The sequence below is a fragment of the Pinus tabuliformis genome, chromosome 8 (genome assembly GCF_031772625.1).
Source record: "Pinus tabuliformis cultivar Carrire ecotype Pingquan chromosome 8, CPIR1, whole genome shotgun sequence".
Lineage (NCBI taxonomy): Eukaryota > Viridiplantae > Streptophyta > Pinopsida > Pinales > Pinaceae > Pinus > Pinus tabuliformis.
In genome coordinates, this window is record NC_142294.1 from 426,129,025 (window position 1) to 426,145,496 (window position 16,472).

Here is a 16,472-nt window from a genome sequence, read left to right on the forward strand (position 1 = left end):
AATGCCAATAATTTAATGTGCATTGGAAAATTCCACTGTATTGTGAAAGAGGTACGCAGGATCTCTATAGAAATTGCAAGCATCTAAACATAACAAACAAGAAAAAGGATAGACATAGTTAATAGACCACTCAAGCATCCATTTAATGTGAAGAGCACTTTCAAGAAGTGTAAAAATCAGATACGATGCAGCATTATTTTATAGAAAGTTATTATAACACAGACATCTAATTTTTCTTAAATTAAATGGTTTTACAACGCCCAGCTTCAGTCAACAGAAAATATTTTATAGAAAATTATTATAGCACAGACATCTAAATTTTTCTTAAATTAAGTGGTTTTACAACGCCCAGCTTCAGTCCACGGACAAAAGGGGAATCACTGAAGAGATCATCGGCAACTATATACAGCATTAATCAGATGGTACATGTATGACTGTATATGACTTATGGATATTCATTCTCTGACCCAAAAAGGATGAACAGATATGGGCACTAGGACTGGCAGGTTAGAACCGAACCAGTTCAAGTGCGGAAATTCCATATCGCCCCAACTCTACTTCCAACCAGTCTCTTTCCTTCACCCAATCACTTGGGGACTTGGCCTTCAGTTGAGAATTATATCCAAGAAATTTGTCCTCGCGGTAAGCCCCATTAGATGCAGCCACATGCTCTCGTTTACTCCTATGTTTTTTCTTAACCTTGCTTCTCTCAATGGTGTTCAAATTTTCACCAGCATTTTCAACCTCCAAAAATTTACTGTTCTTGCTGCCACTTTCTGTAAAACTGTGCTCCAAGTGTGGATCTTTTCCAATTTTCCTTCCCTTTCTCTTTTCCCTGTTCTCTGCTTTCACAAGCCTCTTGTGTTCCTTGCGCAATGCTTTCTTTTCTCCCCTATCCAAAGCATGTTCTGTATTCACTAATGTTTGTGTAGGTATATCCTGAGAAGGTTCATCTGACCCATGCAGAAACATTTCACTCTTACTTATTTCAGTCAAAACCATTGCATTATACGTGTCTTCTGCAAGTGTCTCATCCTCTGAACAATCATTGGCAGTGTCTGCACTGCTTCCATCAACTTCATCCCACACTTCAAAACTTGAGTTACTGCAACCTGTGTCAACAACATTTGAAATGTTTTGTTCTTCCTTGTGTCTGTCCATAGAAAGATCTCTTCCTTCAAATTGCATTAGTCTCGCATGAGCAAGCTTCTCAACATCCAACCTTAGGAAAAAGTATACACAGAATTTCTTGATTTGCACCTTCTTAAATGGTAAACTGTGTAGGTCTTCATCATCCAGAAGATAACGAGCTCTTGCCTCTAATTCAGTAACGAGTGCATATTTAGGTTTCGTATATTCACACCTGCAATCCATACTTCTTATGTCAGCACTAAAACCATTGATTCTATAATTCTTTCTATGAAAACCTATGTGTTGCACATATCAAAACGCGATCAAAACCATTCATTGGAGAATGAATGCACAAAATGATGAAAAAGTTTTTAACAAAAAAAAATTGAGATAATATACAGCAAGATGCAATGTTCAAATTAATTCAATTGTCTTTAACATTAAAACTTTGTCGATTGGGTTTAACTCAGGAGGTTGGAAGGAAGATTGTTATTCTCCCCACCAAGCTTCAGTTCCTGCAAATGACATGATGAGCTTATATTGAGTATATTGTTGTAATGGCTTCAACCTTCTTGTTAAATGGAATTGAGCCCTAAAAAATATATTACCCTTATCTAAGGGTTGGAGTGTAGGGTGCTTTGTTACATAGCGAAAAATTAATTTTAAAAAATTCCAGGAAAGCTAGATGATTAAAATATTTGAGATAATGTATAGTTGATATAGTATTTTCAGATAAAGCTGACCACTTGGAAAAGTTCTATCTCAAAATATTCCTAAAACAAAGTAGCAGACACAATCCAATGCAATAATAGAACACTTTAGTTCTCAGGTTAATCCAGTATTCACAGTCCAAATTCATTCCGACTAATAAAATTTGTCAAAAACACAAATGAAGATTGTATAAGAAAGGAATCGAAGTATAAAGACGTGAGAACAAACATTCCTGATAGATTGCTATGAGATTTGACAATCCTCTCAAACTTAACCACAGGATTTTCCCTAAACTAGCATATAGGGTTACATGGCCACAAAAAGGTTTCAAACTTAACCACAGGATTTTCCATAACCTAGCATTTAGGGTTACATGGCCACAAAAATTCTTGCCCTTCTGTATAAGGCAAAAATCTAATATCCAATGTCCATGCTTCTCACTTTCCCAACAACTTACAGGACCAACAAATATGTTAAGACTCCAAATTTTAAGGTACAGATCTTTTGCAATCATATTTCAGGTCTATTACGGTTTCTGAATGCCTAATTCACTGTTTATAGAAGCTACTTACAAATTTCCAAGATGTGGGATTATCATCATGCACAAAAGAATAAAAGGGAATCAAATCATGAAAACAGTCAAATACAGCCTATTTATAAAACTTCACCGTACAATGACTTTCTGCATGTGATAAAGACACATAAAACTGTATTTTCCATACCACGCAGTATGATATGGTCAACATATCATTGACCATATCATATTATATCCACATTGTACAGTATGGACATAAAATATGCTGTGCAATACTAAATTGGGGTAAGGAACTGAAAATAATCATTAAAACACTAAAAATCATCATTAAAATCCTAACAAACCCCTAAAAATTGTATTTGTAAGATGTATACTACTACATCTAGGCCATATTGGATATTTTCAGATACCTATTTTTTTATATTTTATCATAATCATATTTGTATATCTGCCATCTGGTTACTGGTAACTATGAAATACAGTTTTGTACAATACAAAAGAGTAAATTTTTGGCATCAACAGGCAGTAAAAAGCTGGCCTAGATAATTACAACATATTTATAGCTAAAAGCAGAAACATAATGTGTGAAGCTCAATCACCTAAACGTAAATGTTTTTATAGTAATAAAAGCCTTACTAGTAACTCCTTATTTTTCTTGTCCCTAAAATAGATCATTGCTCCAAACCAAGGGTCAGATTCTCATAGAAGAAAGAGTAGAAATCATATCTCACATGGTATTTAAAGAATTGATGTACATACTGCTGATATTGTATCCAACCATGTTTCCTAATCCAGGAGTAAGTCCCCTAGGTCCCAATTACACACAAGACTTCCTAATATGCTTACAAATATTTCTAAGCACACTACACATCTCAGCAGATAGATACGACATCTTTGTGGAAGCTCACACAAAGCTGTACTAGGAAAATTAACAGATCCACGTAATAATTATAGGCATTCTAACCTTATCACCAATAAATGCCTCTCTCTTCAGGGTGATGTTTCCAGCCACAAGGGGGTGTCCCTAAGATTTACTGCATAGAAATTTGCATGTAAGCTGAGAGGAAATCAGCACACCAAGCTGCCCTCAGCTGCCCAAAAAACACACGAGAATAGGGTAAAAACTATAAATTGAATTGAAAATAATGGGAATAGTTTCCTTAATTAAATTTCAGCAGCAAGATAGAAAGAATGGAGAAGAATGTGCACCTTGAATGATAGACAGATTCAAAAGAAATGCATGAAAAGGAATGTGCCTTGAGTGAGAGAAATTCAAAATAAGTCCACAAGGATAATGATAATAACCCTGCTGCGTGATTGCTCTTAGGAAATAACCGTAACCTTGAAAAAGCTGGGGAAAAGCAAAGCAAAGCTATCCGATATATTAATATGGATATGTAAAATGGAAATGTACAATAGATACAATACATAAGGGGCTGCCCGTCAATCTCTAGCAAGCAGTAGTAGAAGTGCTGTCAAGTCTGAAAGGACGGAAGAAAAATGGAAAAATAGCTCCTTGAACTTGCAAGAAGAATCCAATCAAAAATAATGGCCTCCAACTCTGTTATGAATAAAATATATATATAAATAATATAAATAAAAATAATAATAACAATCTTAATAATGATTAATTAGTGATTAATATAGAAGAGGCATGTCTCTAAGGACATGATCATTCATGAAGGGGCACCTGCCTAGGTATATAAGTGGGCCCTCATTTATAACAAACACACCCTCATTTATAACAATCTCATCATCACATTCTCATTCATACATTATATATATATATATATATATATATTCATTCTCAATAGACATATTCTCTAGAAGACCTAAAGGAAGAAATGAAGTATATATATACATAAGTCATGTCATATGGTTGCAGATATTATGAATGAATGCTCTACTTCGAGAACATGATCAAAATAAAGGATCTCCTCCTTTGGAAGGATGTTGGAAGGCATGGTTCACACATTGACTAAATGAAATCAACATAATATGTCCTCATATGAAATATGAGGTGCTTCATAAAACTGGAGGAACTATGTTTGGAAGTTCCTGAGGAAGAATGTGAATAAAGAAAGGAAGAAATCATGAAAAATGCAACTATGGAGAAGGCTATCAACATCCAAAGATCAAAAGATTTGACTATGATATCCTCATGGAAAAGATATGAAGATATTGATGGAGTTAGAAAAAAAAAAGAGACCCTTGACATTGCATATATTTTTGGAGATTTGTCAATATGTATACAGGATGTTGATGCAAACCAAGAAATGTCATGATGAAAGACCATCACAAAGGTAATTTTGATTTAATGCTCATTTTTCTATTTATGAACAATATCTAGATGGGCTTATGCAGGGCTGCCAAGGGAAGAGTTGTGGATGTCTTCTACAATTGATACTCATGTGGCAGATGAAAGGTCCTTAAGGAAACATGACATGAAGAAGGCAACAAGGCATAAAGGAAGGCCAAATATGGACTAATGGATCACTTTCTGATGAAAAGAAGGATGACATGACTGACATGATTAATGAAAGTGATGGATGGTTTGTGCCCTACAAAGAAGTTCCAAAAGATGTAGGCTTCATATTAAAGAAGAAGTTCATGACATTGAAAGAGGAAGTCCTACAAGCAGCTAGTTGTCCCATGATCTCCACCTAAAGAGCTGCTAGAAGCAAGTCCCTGGTCAAGAGGGAGCTTGGTCAAGTCCCTGATTAAGAGGGAGCTTGGATACATTCCTTTTATAGGAATGGGTACATTCCTCAATGGAATGGGTATATCCTCCCTAGTTGAGAGGGAGAGATAGACACATCATTCTTATCTTCACTTGGGAAGATAGAATGGAGGATTGGGTAAGCATCTGGCATCTGATACTCTTTGAGGATGTGGTAGGGCATCCAAGATAAGAGTAGTCGTAGAGCACTAATATTCTTTTAAGACTATAACACAGGGTACAAAGGTTAGATCAAAGGCTTTGTTGCAGGTGACCTATACTGCAAATATCATTCCTACACATAGATAAGAATAGTCCTAGTGGAACATACTCTGAGAGAACCCGAGAAGGGTATGTTCTGAAAGAGACAATGATGAAGGTGTCTATAAATCATTGGTCTCGCTAACATTGTGCTCTGATCTTGTGGAGAGATAGAGTTGTTATTCAGGGCCTTGCTATGTGACAATTTTGGATGTTATGATGCTAAACAGATGGGTTACCAATCAGCCTCTTCTTATGAGAATTCTTCAGATTGAGAATGTCCAAGTACCTTGTATAGATTATGAATACCTCCCTAGTTAAGAGGGAGTATAATCATGTGTAATCATGATTTTATGTAATTGATGTAAAGAAGAAAAATAAAATTATTTTGTAATGCTTGAGTCATGGGTTTCATGCTCAAGGAATTTTATAGATGAAGCTCCCATTGTGAGCTATTAGGTTTGGTCATCAAGTCATAAAGTCTAGTGAATCCAATGCCATGTATTGAAGGCCCATTTGGGCATGTTACATATTGTAAAAAGAGAATTTATTTGAGTCATTAACTCTCCAAGACCTTGTCACAAGTACTCCTTCAAGTCGACCCTCAAAAGGAGATGGAGATCATTCTAGAAGAGCATGTCGGCCTACTCACTTGCACAAGTCAGCTTATTTCATGGGCAGATCACTATATATAGTGAGGACTCGACCTCACTTGAGACACCACTCGATCAAGCATCTAAAATACAACAAGAAGTGCGAGAAAAAGAGTAATAGGAGCCTCTCATCCAGCAAAGAAAGAAGAAGAAACCGAAGTATTTTTGGCATTGTTTTTGGGTTATTCTCCTCGCATGTGTGACAGGAATTAGGGTTTTTGTAGTAGGGTTACACCAGCCATTGAAGAAGCCTAGAAGAAGGTCACTAAACCAACATTCTTGCTAGTCGAGGTCACAAGGAGAAGCCCTCAAGTCAAGCGAAGAAGGAAAATACCATCAAGCTCCATCAATCAGCCCACACATGTGAAATTGCAGAAGTTTCAGGCAGGCCGAGAATTGCAGGACTGTGGAAGAGGGTCAAAATTTCAGAGTAGCCAAAATTAGCAGTGCTAGAAGTCAGTTTGACCAGTGTTGACTTGGGTAAGAAGGAGAAGCAGTGAAAAAGGGTCTTGTGACTTGGTCTTGGAGAAGTTGATAAGTCAAGGGTCTTGGTCTTGGAATTCGTCACTTGAAGTTTCTATAAGAAGAAGAATTCGTTTGGGTTTTCCTCTCAAGTTGGAGAGGTTTTGGCCCTGGTTGATCGCCTACATTTTGTGTCTCTTGTCTCATGTTTATTTATGATTTGGTAGTTGTTTGATGATAGAAAACATTAACATAATCAAGAGAAAGAAAGAAGCTAATAAAAGACTAAGAAAAATTGCATCACAAGCAATTATCATTTAAGAGAAATCACCAAATCCCTATGCCCTAGATTTCTTAACACACCTACCTTGGTATCTAAGCAGACCCTCATTTGTAACAATCTCATCATCATCATCATATATATATATATATATATATCATCAATGGACATCTTCATATTCCAAGTGTTCTGGAATATTTAACTAGCATGTGTATTGTTATGAACATAATTTATGTAAAAGTAATAAGTATAGATAATAAATAATAATCATAATAATATGTAATTAAATAATAATTAGTTAAACAAAGAGGCATGTCTCTACAAACATGACTCTTCGTGAAAAGGTATTTCCTAGCTATATATACAGGACCCTTACTCCCAATTGTATCATCATTCTTATTCATACATTTAATATATATTCTTGTATCTCAATGGAAATCTACATATTCCAAGTCTTTTGGAGTATTTGACGTGAAGAACAAACTTTGTTTGTTCCATTGGTATCAGAGTTGTCCTCTAAACGCTCACTGTTGAAGAGAACCAATCTGATCTGACCTTTGGCCATTAATCATTCATCAACCTTGTTTTTGTCACAATTGAAGCGTTTCGCTACATAAAGTTGGAGTTTCTTTGTTTCACCAGTTTTGTCATTCAAAGCTTTGGCCATTAAACCAAAAAAAGAAAAAATAGTCAAAAAAAAATTACATATAAAGATTAAATATATATATATATATATAAAGAAAAAAATCATACAAAAATATACTATTAAAATATATATATATATATATATTCCGATGTAAATTTTGAAGGAGAACATTCATATATATAAAAAGGTTCTACATTATTGATAAAAATGCATGATAAAGTTAAAAAGGAATCTTTCCAAATATCTTTAAAACTATACGTAAGAGAAGGAAGAGTAGATAATATTATCTTGATTCTTCATTAAGTAGTTTACAAGCTCGTGGTTTTAGCAACCCATAATTGCCCATGGTATTTTCAAGGTAAAAGAAAAACAAAAGGAATACAAAAACTCCTTATGTGAATGGTAAGTTACTTTTTACGTAGAGAAAATTAACTGAGCCAAAGGCGCATAAGTGGACATATACTCTTTATGTGAATGGTAAGTTTTACTTTTTACGTAAAGAAAATTAACTGAGTCAAAAGCACATAAGTGGACATATATTTTATATTATACCCCAAAGAGGTGAATAGCCATGTTTCACTAGGGTTGTAACTTTTCAAAAAGAAAACAACAAAGATTATAAATAAAAGATATATAAAGAGAAGTATTATATTATAAAGGGGTATTTTAAAGAAAAGTTCAAGTCATAAAATTATTGAAAATATATATAAGTACAAAGTGGGTATTATTATAAAAGGTTACTTGAAAGATCCATATATTAAAGTTTATAAAGGGTTAAATCTAGAACTATAAAGAGACATAAGGATAACAAGTTATAACAAAGGAATAGTACTTTTTAAAAGCATTATAATAAATATAAGGTGCAGTTTATTTAAATAGTGGAGCTATATTAACTTTTTTTTTAAGTGGGAAAAAATATATAATTGAGGAAAATAAAAGTTAAAGGAATTTATAAAGGTGTTCAAGTTTATCAAATAAAAGGGCACTTATTTTAAAGAAGTCCATTTTTGAAGAAAAAAGTGAATGGAGCCTAATTCGAAAATGATGAAGGAAAGACGATTTTCCTATAAGGGTGTTCTAATCACACATCACAAGTTAATTACATTAAGAGGGACTAAACAAGGGAAAAAATTTAATATCGTTATTAGTACAAGCAACGATGAAAATTACATAAATATTAATCTGGCGAATCGACTGCTAATTTCAGATGCCAATGTAGGCAAAACAATAGATTTTTTTGGAAAAAGAATATGAAATTAATGATTTACAAATAACAATAGATCATTACGAGTACATATCCCAATTTTGTGTTGTAAAAAAGTATGACACAGAGGTTGACAGAATTCTTGGTAGACCTTGGTTTAGAAAATTGGGTGCATGAATGTTAAACATAGAGAAAAAAAATTTGATGTTTTCTTATAAGGGAAAGATGATCACATTTCGAGACATGAAAATGAAGTCAGAATCAATAAAGCCTTCATCAGAAGACTTTAAGGATATTTCGGAATTAATGTTTCAAAGTAATAAAAAAACTATACCAAAGAAGCAGAAAGAGCTTGAAGAAGTCATCTCCAGTAAAGACAACAAAATTTCGCGCTTCAAAGAACACAATGAAAAACTAATCGAACAAGTCAAGAAAGTTAATGCCATAGAGAAGGAACTTAAGAAGCACTTGTTGGAACAAGAAGAAGAAAAATTACATTTAAAGAACCTTAATCAAACATTATTATAACAAATCAAAAGTTTGAAAGATGATGAGGCTACTAAGAATAAAATCAACAATCCAGAACGCGAAGAGGTTTTACGTCTAAGGAATCATAACCAAAACCTCCTTACACAAATAAAGAAGCTTAAACGTGACAAGACGTCACTTAATGACAAGTTAGAACAACTTCAAGAAGTAGTATCTAAGTCTCCAGTTGTTTCAGTCCAAGTAGAAGAAAATGGAATGAATACCAATCCAGTGAATACCACAACTCAAGAAGAAGACACATCAGTTAAAGAAAAAACACACTCAGATGTTGAGACGAAGGAAATTCCAAGTGAAGATTTTGTAACCAACTCGACGACATCGGGACCTAAAGTAAATCAGAATCTAGCCACACATGATAAGGGAAATCAAAAGAACTCTTTATCTACATCCAAATCACAAGAATAGACATCTCAATCAATCTACGAATTTGTATCACTCGGAACATAAACAACAAACTTATGTTCCAAAGAATATTGAAGTGCGCACAACTCAGTCTAGTGATAATAATTCATCACAAATTTCCAGTAATCAAAATATTTCACAAAAGATTAATTTAGGATGGTCAAATCCTTCCTCCGTGCAACAATTTTATATGTCACTCCAAGGATCATATCAACTTGTATCGACAAAGATGATTGTCCCGAGACGAGAAGACATTCGTAGCAGAAAAAGAGATCAAGTCCTTTCATCAACAAGCTTTGAGGACAAAGCTTTTTGAAGGGGAAGGCAATGTTATGAACATAATTTATGTAAAAGTAATAAGTATAGATAATAAATAATAATCATAATAATATGTAATTAAATAATAATTAGTTAAACAAAGAAGCATGTCTCTACAGACATGGCTCTTCGTGAAAGGGTACTTCCTGGCTATATATATAGGACCCTTACTCCGAATTGTATCACCATTCTTATTCATACATTTAATATATATTCTTGTATCTCAATGGAGATCTACATATTCCTAGTCTTCTCAAGTATTTGACGTGAAGAACGAACTTTGTTTGTTCCATGTACGAACTTTGTTCAATCCTCTAGCTGCCCAACTGCTACACAGAGCCAGTCCGATTCGACCTTTGGCCATCGACCCTTCGTCAACCTTGTTGTCGTGCAATTGAAGTGTTTCGCTATACATAGTTTGGAGCTTCTCCATTTTATAGGTTTCATCGGGCCTACAGTGGTTCCTAGAGACAACCCCCGGGTTGAGATTAAGGGCCAGTGCCTAAGACATCTTACAGACTCTAGTAGATAATAAAAATTCATTCAAGAGTTCTTAAATTATGAAAGAATTTGAAACTGGTTCAATATTGATACTCAGAAACTAGACATGTTACCCACATTGATTGTATTCAATAGTAGTAACATTCAGTCATGGTGGCCTACACACAAGTAGTGGAGCTTTCTTAATTGTCGTTGTAAAGGTGAGTGAAGAAATAAAGAAAGAAGTCTAGTGCAAAGGGCTAATCAATAGAATCTTGTGCATCTAACTTCAACAAAGTAATGTATAGACAAAGAGAATGAGATTAGAAACCATGGAGCAATTTAAGGCTTTCAATCTTACATTTACAGGTACCATCTGCCATAACATGACATAGATAAATCTGACATACAAGATTTATTTCCAACAGCTACAATTACATGATTTCTAAGAGGAAAGAAACACATATGAAAATGATACACAGAGAGAAGAACACATACTCCACATAACAATGCTTGGAATCACCATAAACTTCTTCATTAGGCTTTTAGAACAACATACATGTCTTTTTCTTAGAAGCTAGCCAAATTTGCAGAAATAGTGGTCTCTTGAATAGAAAATTGAACCCTTCAAATGAGTTCCCTCATCCCTCTTATAGGGAGAGTTCTAACAAAAAACAGTTACAAAAATATCTTCCAGTGTGATAGTGGACTAAACTGATTAATTTTGCCAGTCTGTCGAATGCCTAATTGCTCTAATCATTTCCTAACAACTTGATACCTTCTTCAAAATAACATATATACAAAATGGCCAAAACGGCAGAGATATGCTATGATTTTCAAATCAAGAGAAATCCTCATTGTCGACTCGCTTAATCCTTAGAAGTGGGCTTGGGCTCCACCACCTTGATTCGTGGTGGGTTGACTAGCTGGTCACACCTTTGCCATAAAACTAGGTCTAGTATGGGAGTGTGAATAAGGGTACTGTAGGCCATCCTCAGGTTTGTGAGCTCCGCGTAATTCAACTTGTCGATGAACAAGGTCTTCACTATCAACAATAGCTAGAAGTCCCTTTGCAAATAGTTTACCATGGTACTTCCCTAGAGAATGACAATTTTCTCGCGTGATGCGTCCACCTTGCTCTTGGCCTCAACTAGCAATTGTTCATATTGCTCCAAGGTAGTAGTTGCCCCTGGAAATCCCAATAACTGGGTAGGCCTGCTCTGCTCTTTTGGTCAAAATTAGAATTGAAGGTTGCAACTGCCTTTGCCAACTCACTCACGCATGCTTCAACCCTATCCCTTGCTTCTTTCTTTTGAATCGATTTAGCGATTTCCATGATCATGCTGGTCATGTCAATGATGTCCATCGCCCTTAATTCATCAGCTGAGTTTTCATTAAGTAGTTTGATACATCTTTCAACAATACTTGCCTTCTTAGCATTCTCCTCTTTCGCTAACAGGACAAAGAACTCGATGGTTTTTACCGCATCCTTCTGCTCTACAATCAATTTTAGATGTTCCTAAAGTTTTTTCATCTCTGAGATGATGTCTTCCCATATTATATGTCCGGCTTCAACAAGGGCCATATTGCCCTTCAATTTGCCTTTGAGCGCTTTGATCTCAGCTTGTGCTGCCTGGTATTTGTTGTTAATTTGATCTCTAATTTGTTGAGTTTCTTTCTTTTGATAAATAAATTCCAATGACTCAAATACAATTATGAAGACCGACACTAGTTACATTCTTCAACACTCCCTCTTCACTAGGGAGGTATTCATAATTACAAATATATAGAGGTACATGGAAGATCTCCAAAATGAACTACGAAGAGTTCTAGCACAATCAGTGTTGCAGACTAGAAACCTAAACAAGTTATTCTATCCGGGTGGTATTGAAATATGTAACTAGATTCGGTCTTCATAATGCCATATGTAATTGTGATTTTATGTACTTAATGAAAAGAAAAAAATAAATTTATTATTTGTGTTCTTGAGGCATTGGTTTCATGCTCAAGGAAAATTTATTTTTAAGTCAAGCACCCATTGAGTGCTTCTAGTTTGTCATAAAGTCAATTGAGTCATTTTCATGTATTGAAGAACCATTTGGGCATGTTACATATTGTAAAGAAAAATTTATCGAGTCAAAATAGAGTTAAAAGACCCTCCAAGACCTCATCATGGCACAAAGATCAAGTCAGCCTACATGAAGGGACAAGTCAGCCTCAAGATAGCAATTTGTACCCCTCACAAGCCTATAAATAAGAAGGAATTCGACCTCATTTGGACACTCACTCAAGCAAGATCGATCTCCTCAAGATAGAAGCTGAAAAAAGGACAAAGAAGAGGAAAAAGATCAAAATCAAAGTTTTTGGGCCTCTCTCTCTCTCCTTTTCATTAGGGTTTCTATTGTTACTAGGCAAGACGAAGTTATGAAGTTGCATCGAAGCTGCAAGGTCAAAGTTGTGAAGTTGCTGCAAGGTCGAAGTAGTGAAGCTACTAGGCCGAAGCTCCTGAATCTACATCAAGGTCGAAGTTGCAGAAATTGTTGTTGGGGTCGAAGTTGTTGGAGAAGTTGCTGGAAGGTCGAAGTTTGTTGTTGAAAGTTGTTCAAGACGGAAAGTTGACTTGGTCTTGGAAGGTCTTGGAGGGTTTTGGTCAAGGGTCATAGGTCTTTGAATTCGTCAATTGAAGTTCTATATGAAGAGAAGAATTCTAGTGGGTTTTCCTCTTAGTTGGAGAAGTTTTGGCCCTAGTTGATCGCCTATATCTTGTGTCTTATTGTCTCATTGTTCTTTATGATTTGGTAGTTGTTTGATGATAGAGAACACTAATAATAATAAAGGAAATAAGAAGTTAATCAAGTAAAGTAAAAATGCATCACAAGCAGTTATCAAAGAAGAGAAATCACCTACACTTGTTGCCCCCTAGATTTCTCAACATGGTATCAGAGCTAAGGTGACTACATCAAAGAAGGACAACACAAAGAAGGATACTCAAGGGTTGAAGCATAAAGAGATCATCTTGGAAACATCAAGAGCATCAATCATCAAGAAGGACCATTCATATTAAGGATCATCACATCTCAAAGATAAAAGGATCGAAGTAATTTTGGGTCTGTTTTCGGGTATTCTTGTTCACACGTGCGAGGAGATCAGGGCTCATTTGTTGAAATAGAAGGTTAATTATTGCAATCACCTAATGAGGCCGAACCAAGTAGAAGACAAACCATCTTGCAAGCCGGGTTGCAAAAGAAGAAGCCTTTATCCAAGCAAAGAAAAGAGAAGCATAAAGTCTTTGTCTTTCTCCCATGCGTGCAGAAACTAGGGTTTATGCATTGATAAAAAAATTGCAGTGAAATTGCAAGGGTCGAATAAGAAGCTGCAATTACTAGAAGACAAATTTCACTATGGTTGTCATGAATATGGGCACTACAAGAGAGATTGTCCAAAGCTCAAGAAGGACAACAACAAAAGAGGAAGGGGAGAATTTGACTATAAAGAAAGGGAAGCTCATCAAGGAGAAGGCATGGTAATCATCATCAAGGAACCAAGATGATGTCCCTCTCTTTGAAAGATCACTTTTGAAGGAAGACATCTTCTACTGTCAACACCATCATCAAAACCAAGAAGGCATCAAGTTGAAGCTATTGTCATCAAAGAGTATCTTCACTTGACAAGTAACTATTTTTATATCTATATTTGAATATGTAAAAATGACTTCATATTGCAAGGAGAGCAACAAATTGGTTGGGTTGTCAAATTTTCTTGCATGGAAGAAGAGGATAGGTTTGATCCCCATAGAAAATGAAGTCGTTGGTCATGTTAATGGTTTAATTGTCTAACTGCCAAAAGAAGAAGCCCAAGCTCTACAAGATGAAGATATCAAAAGAAGAAGGAATAACCTCATACTTTATGAGTGTGTCAGAAATAAGAGACCAACTCCAAGAGTTGGAAGAAATAATGTCTGACAAGGAAATGACTACCATTGTGCTCAATGCACTACCAAAGGAATGGGGCAACTTCACATCATGCATCTATGAGAAGAAAGAAGCTACTCCATTCAATGAACTATGGTTATTGCGCAAAATCGAGGAAACTAGGCTAAACGGCAAAGATCGATGTAGAATCAAGCGAGCAAGCTCAAGCATTTGCTGCCATGACAAGAAGAAAAGGAAAGTTTGGGAAGCTTGGTCCTCAAAAAAAGAAGAACATGTCGAAGGTTCAATGCTATGTTTGTCATGAATATGGGCACTACAAGAGAGATTGTCCAAAGCTCAAGAAGGACAACAACAAAAGAGGAAGAGAGGAAGCCCATATCACTAAAGAAGTGGACGAAGTTGAAAAGAAGAAATCCAAGGAGGAAGTAAAAGATCTCTACTATGATTGAGATAAGTCTTCCCCACCTAGTTCTTTTCAAGTTTATGTTTGAAGTTTTTTGTTGTAAAGTATAACTATCATGGTAGGAATCATTAGAAGCATGATAGGATGCATCATGTTAGGAGATGGCATCATAGAAGCATATGATTGAAAGCACGTGACATCATCATAAAGAAGCACGGAAGATAGCTGAAATAGAAGTCTATGGTTGTCACCTATAGAAGGATGTAACTCTTAGTAACCTCATTAGAAGCATAAGTAGCACTTATGGGAAAAAGAAAGTCATCTACTATAGAGCTCATCGTATATCATTCAAAAGGAAGCATTTGCAGTATGAGGATGATCAAGATCCTCCATTGGAATCTTCATCGGAAGGTTCACCTATTGGAAGAAGCAAGTGTCTCGCCGAGAATTCCACCTTGTGTGAGATTCATGGAATGATGATATGATGTCAAATGAAGTGAAGCAAGTCAAGGTGATTGAAGTTCTTTCGATCAAGAAAGTTGTTAAAAGAAGTCTAGATGACCGAAAGGAAGAAAAAGAGGTATGTATGCATGTATTTCCTAAAATTAAGTCATGTCATATAGTTGCAGATAACATGGATGAATGCTCTACCTCAAGAGAATGATCAAAAGAAAGGATCTCCTCCTTTAAAAGGATGCATGAAGGCATGATTCACACATTGATTAGATAAAGTCAACATAATATGTCCTCATATGAAATATGAGGTGGTTGACAAAGTTGAAGGTACTGTGATTGGAAGTTCCTGGGATGAAATGTGTGAATAAAGAAAGGAAGAGATCATGAATAATGCAACTATGAAGAAGGAAATCAACATCCAAGGACTAGAAGATTTGACTATGATATCTCCATGGGAAAGATATGACGATCCTGATAAAGTTTGAAAAAGAAAGAGACCCTTGACGTTGTATATCTCTTTGGAGATGTGTTAATATATATGCAAGACACTGATGCAAACAAGGAGACATCGTGATGAAATACCATCACAAAGGTATTTTTGATTTAATGTTCATTTTCTATTTTTGAATAATATTTGGATGGGCTAATGCAGGGCTACCAAAGGAAGAGTTGTAGATGTCATCTACAACTGACACTCATGTGGTAGGATGAAAGATCTTGAAGGAAACATGATGCAAAGAAGGTAGCAAGGCATGAAGGAAAGGCCAGATATGGACTAATGGATCACTTTCCAATGAAAGAAAGGATGACATGACTGACATGATTCATGAATGAAAGTGATGGATGGTCGATGCCCTACGAAGAAATCCCAAAAGGATGAAGACTCTTGAATAAAGGAAAAGAAGTTCATTACATCGAAATGAGGAGCTTTTCAAGTAGCTAGTTGTCCCATGATCTCCACCTAAAGAGCTGCTGGAAGCAAGTCCTTGATCAAGAGGGAGCTTGGTCAAGTCCCTGATTAAGAGGGAGCTTGGGTACATTCCTTTTATAGGAATGGATACATTCCTTCAGTAGAATGGGCATAACCCCCCTAATTGAGAGGGAGAGATAGAAACATCATTCTTGTCTTCACCTGGGAAGATAGAATGGAGGATTGGGTAAGCATCTGGCATCTGATACTCTTTGAGGATGTGGTAGGGCATCCAAGATAAGAGTAGTTGTAGAGGACCAATATTCTTTGAGGACTAGGAATCCAAGATAAGAATAGTCTTAGTGGAACATACTCTACAAGAACCCGGGTGGGGTATGTTCGGAGAGAGACAATGAAGAG

The 16,472-nt window shown here is 35.6% G+C and overlaps 1 protein-coding gene across 1 annotated transcript in view; it reads right to left on the bottom strand.

Annotated features, from left to right (window-relative positions):
* Positions 1 to 164: 164 nt before the first annotated feature.
* The window catches only part of LOC149235874 (uncharacterized), a 139,419-nt gene continuing 123,111 nt past the window's right edge, over positions 165 to 16,472 (bottom strand). The window contains exon 3 of the mRNA XM_089372258.1: positions 165 to 1,363. Coding sequence (XP_089228384.1) covers positions 508 to 1,363 — 856 coding nt within the window. The 3' untranslated portion in view covers positions 165 to 507. The remainder of the gene's footprint in view (positions 1,364 to 16,472) is intronic.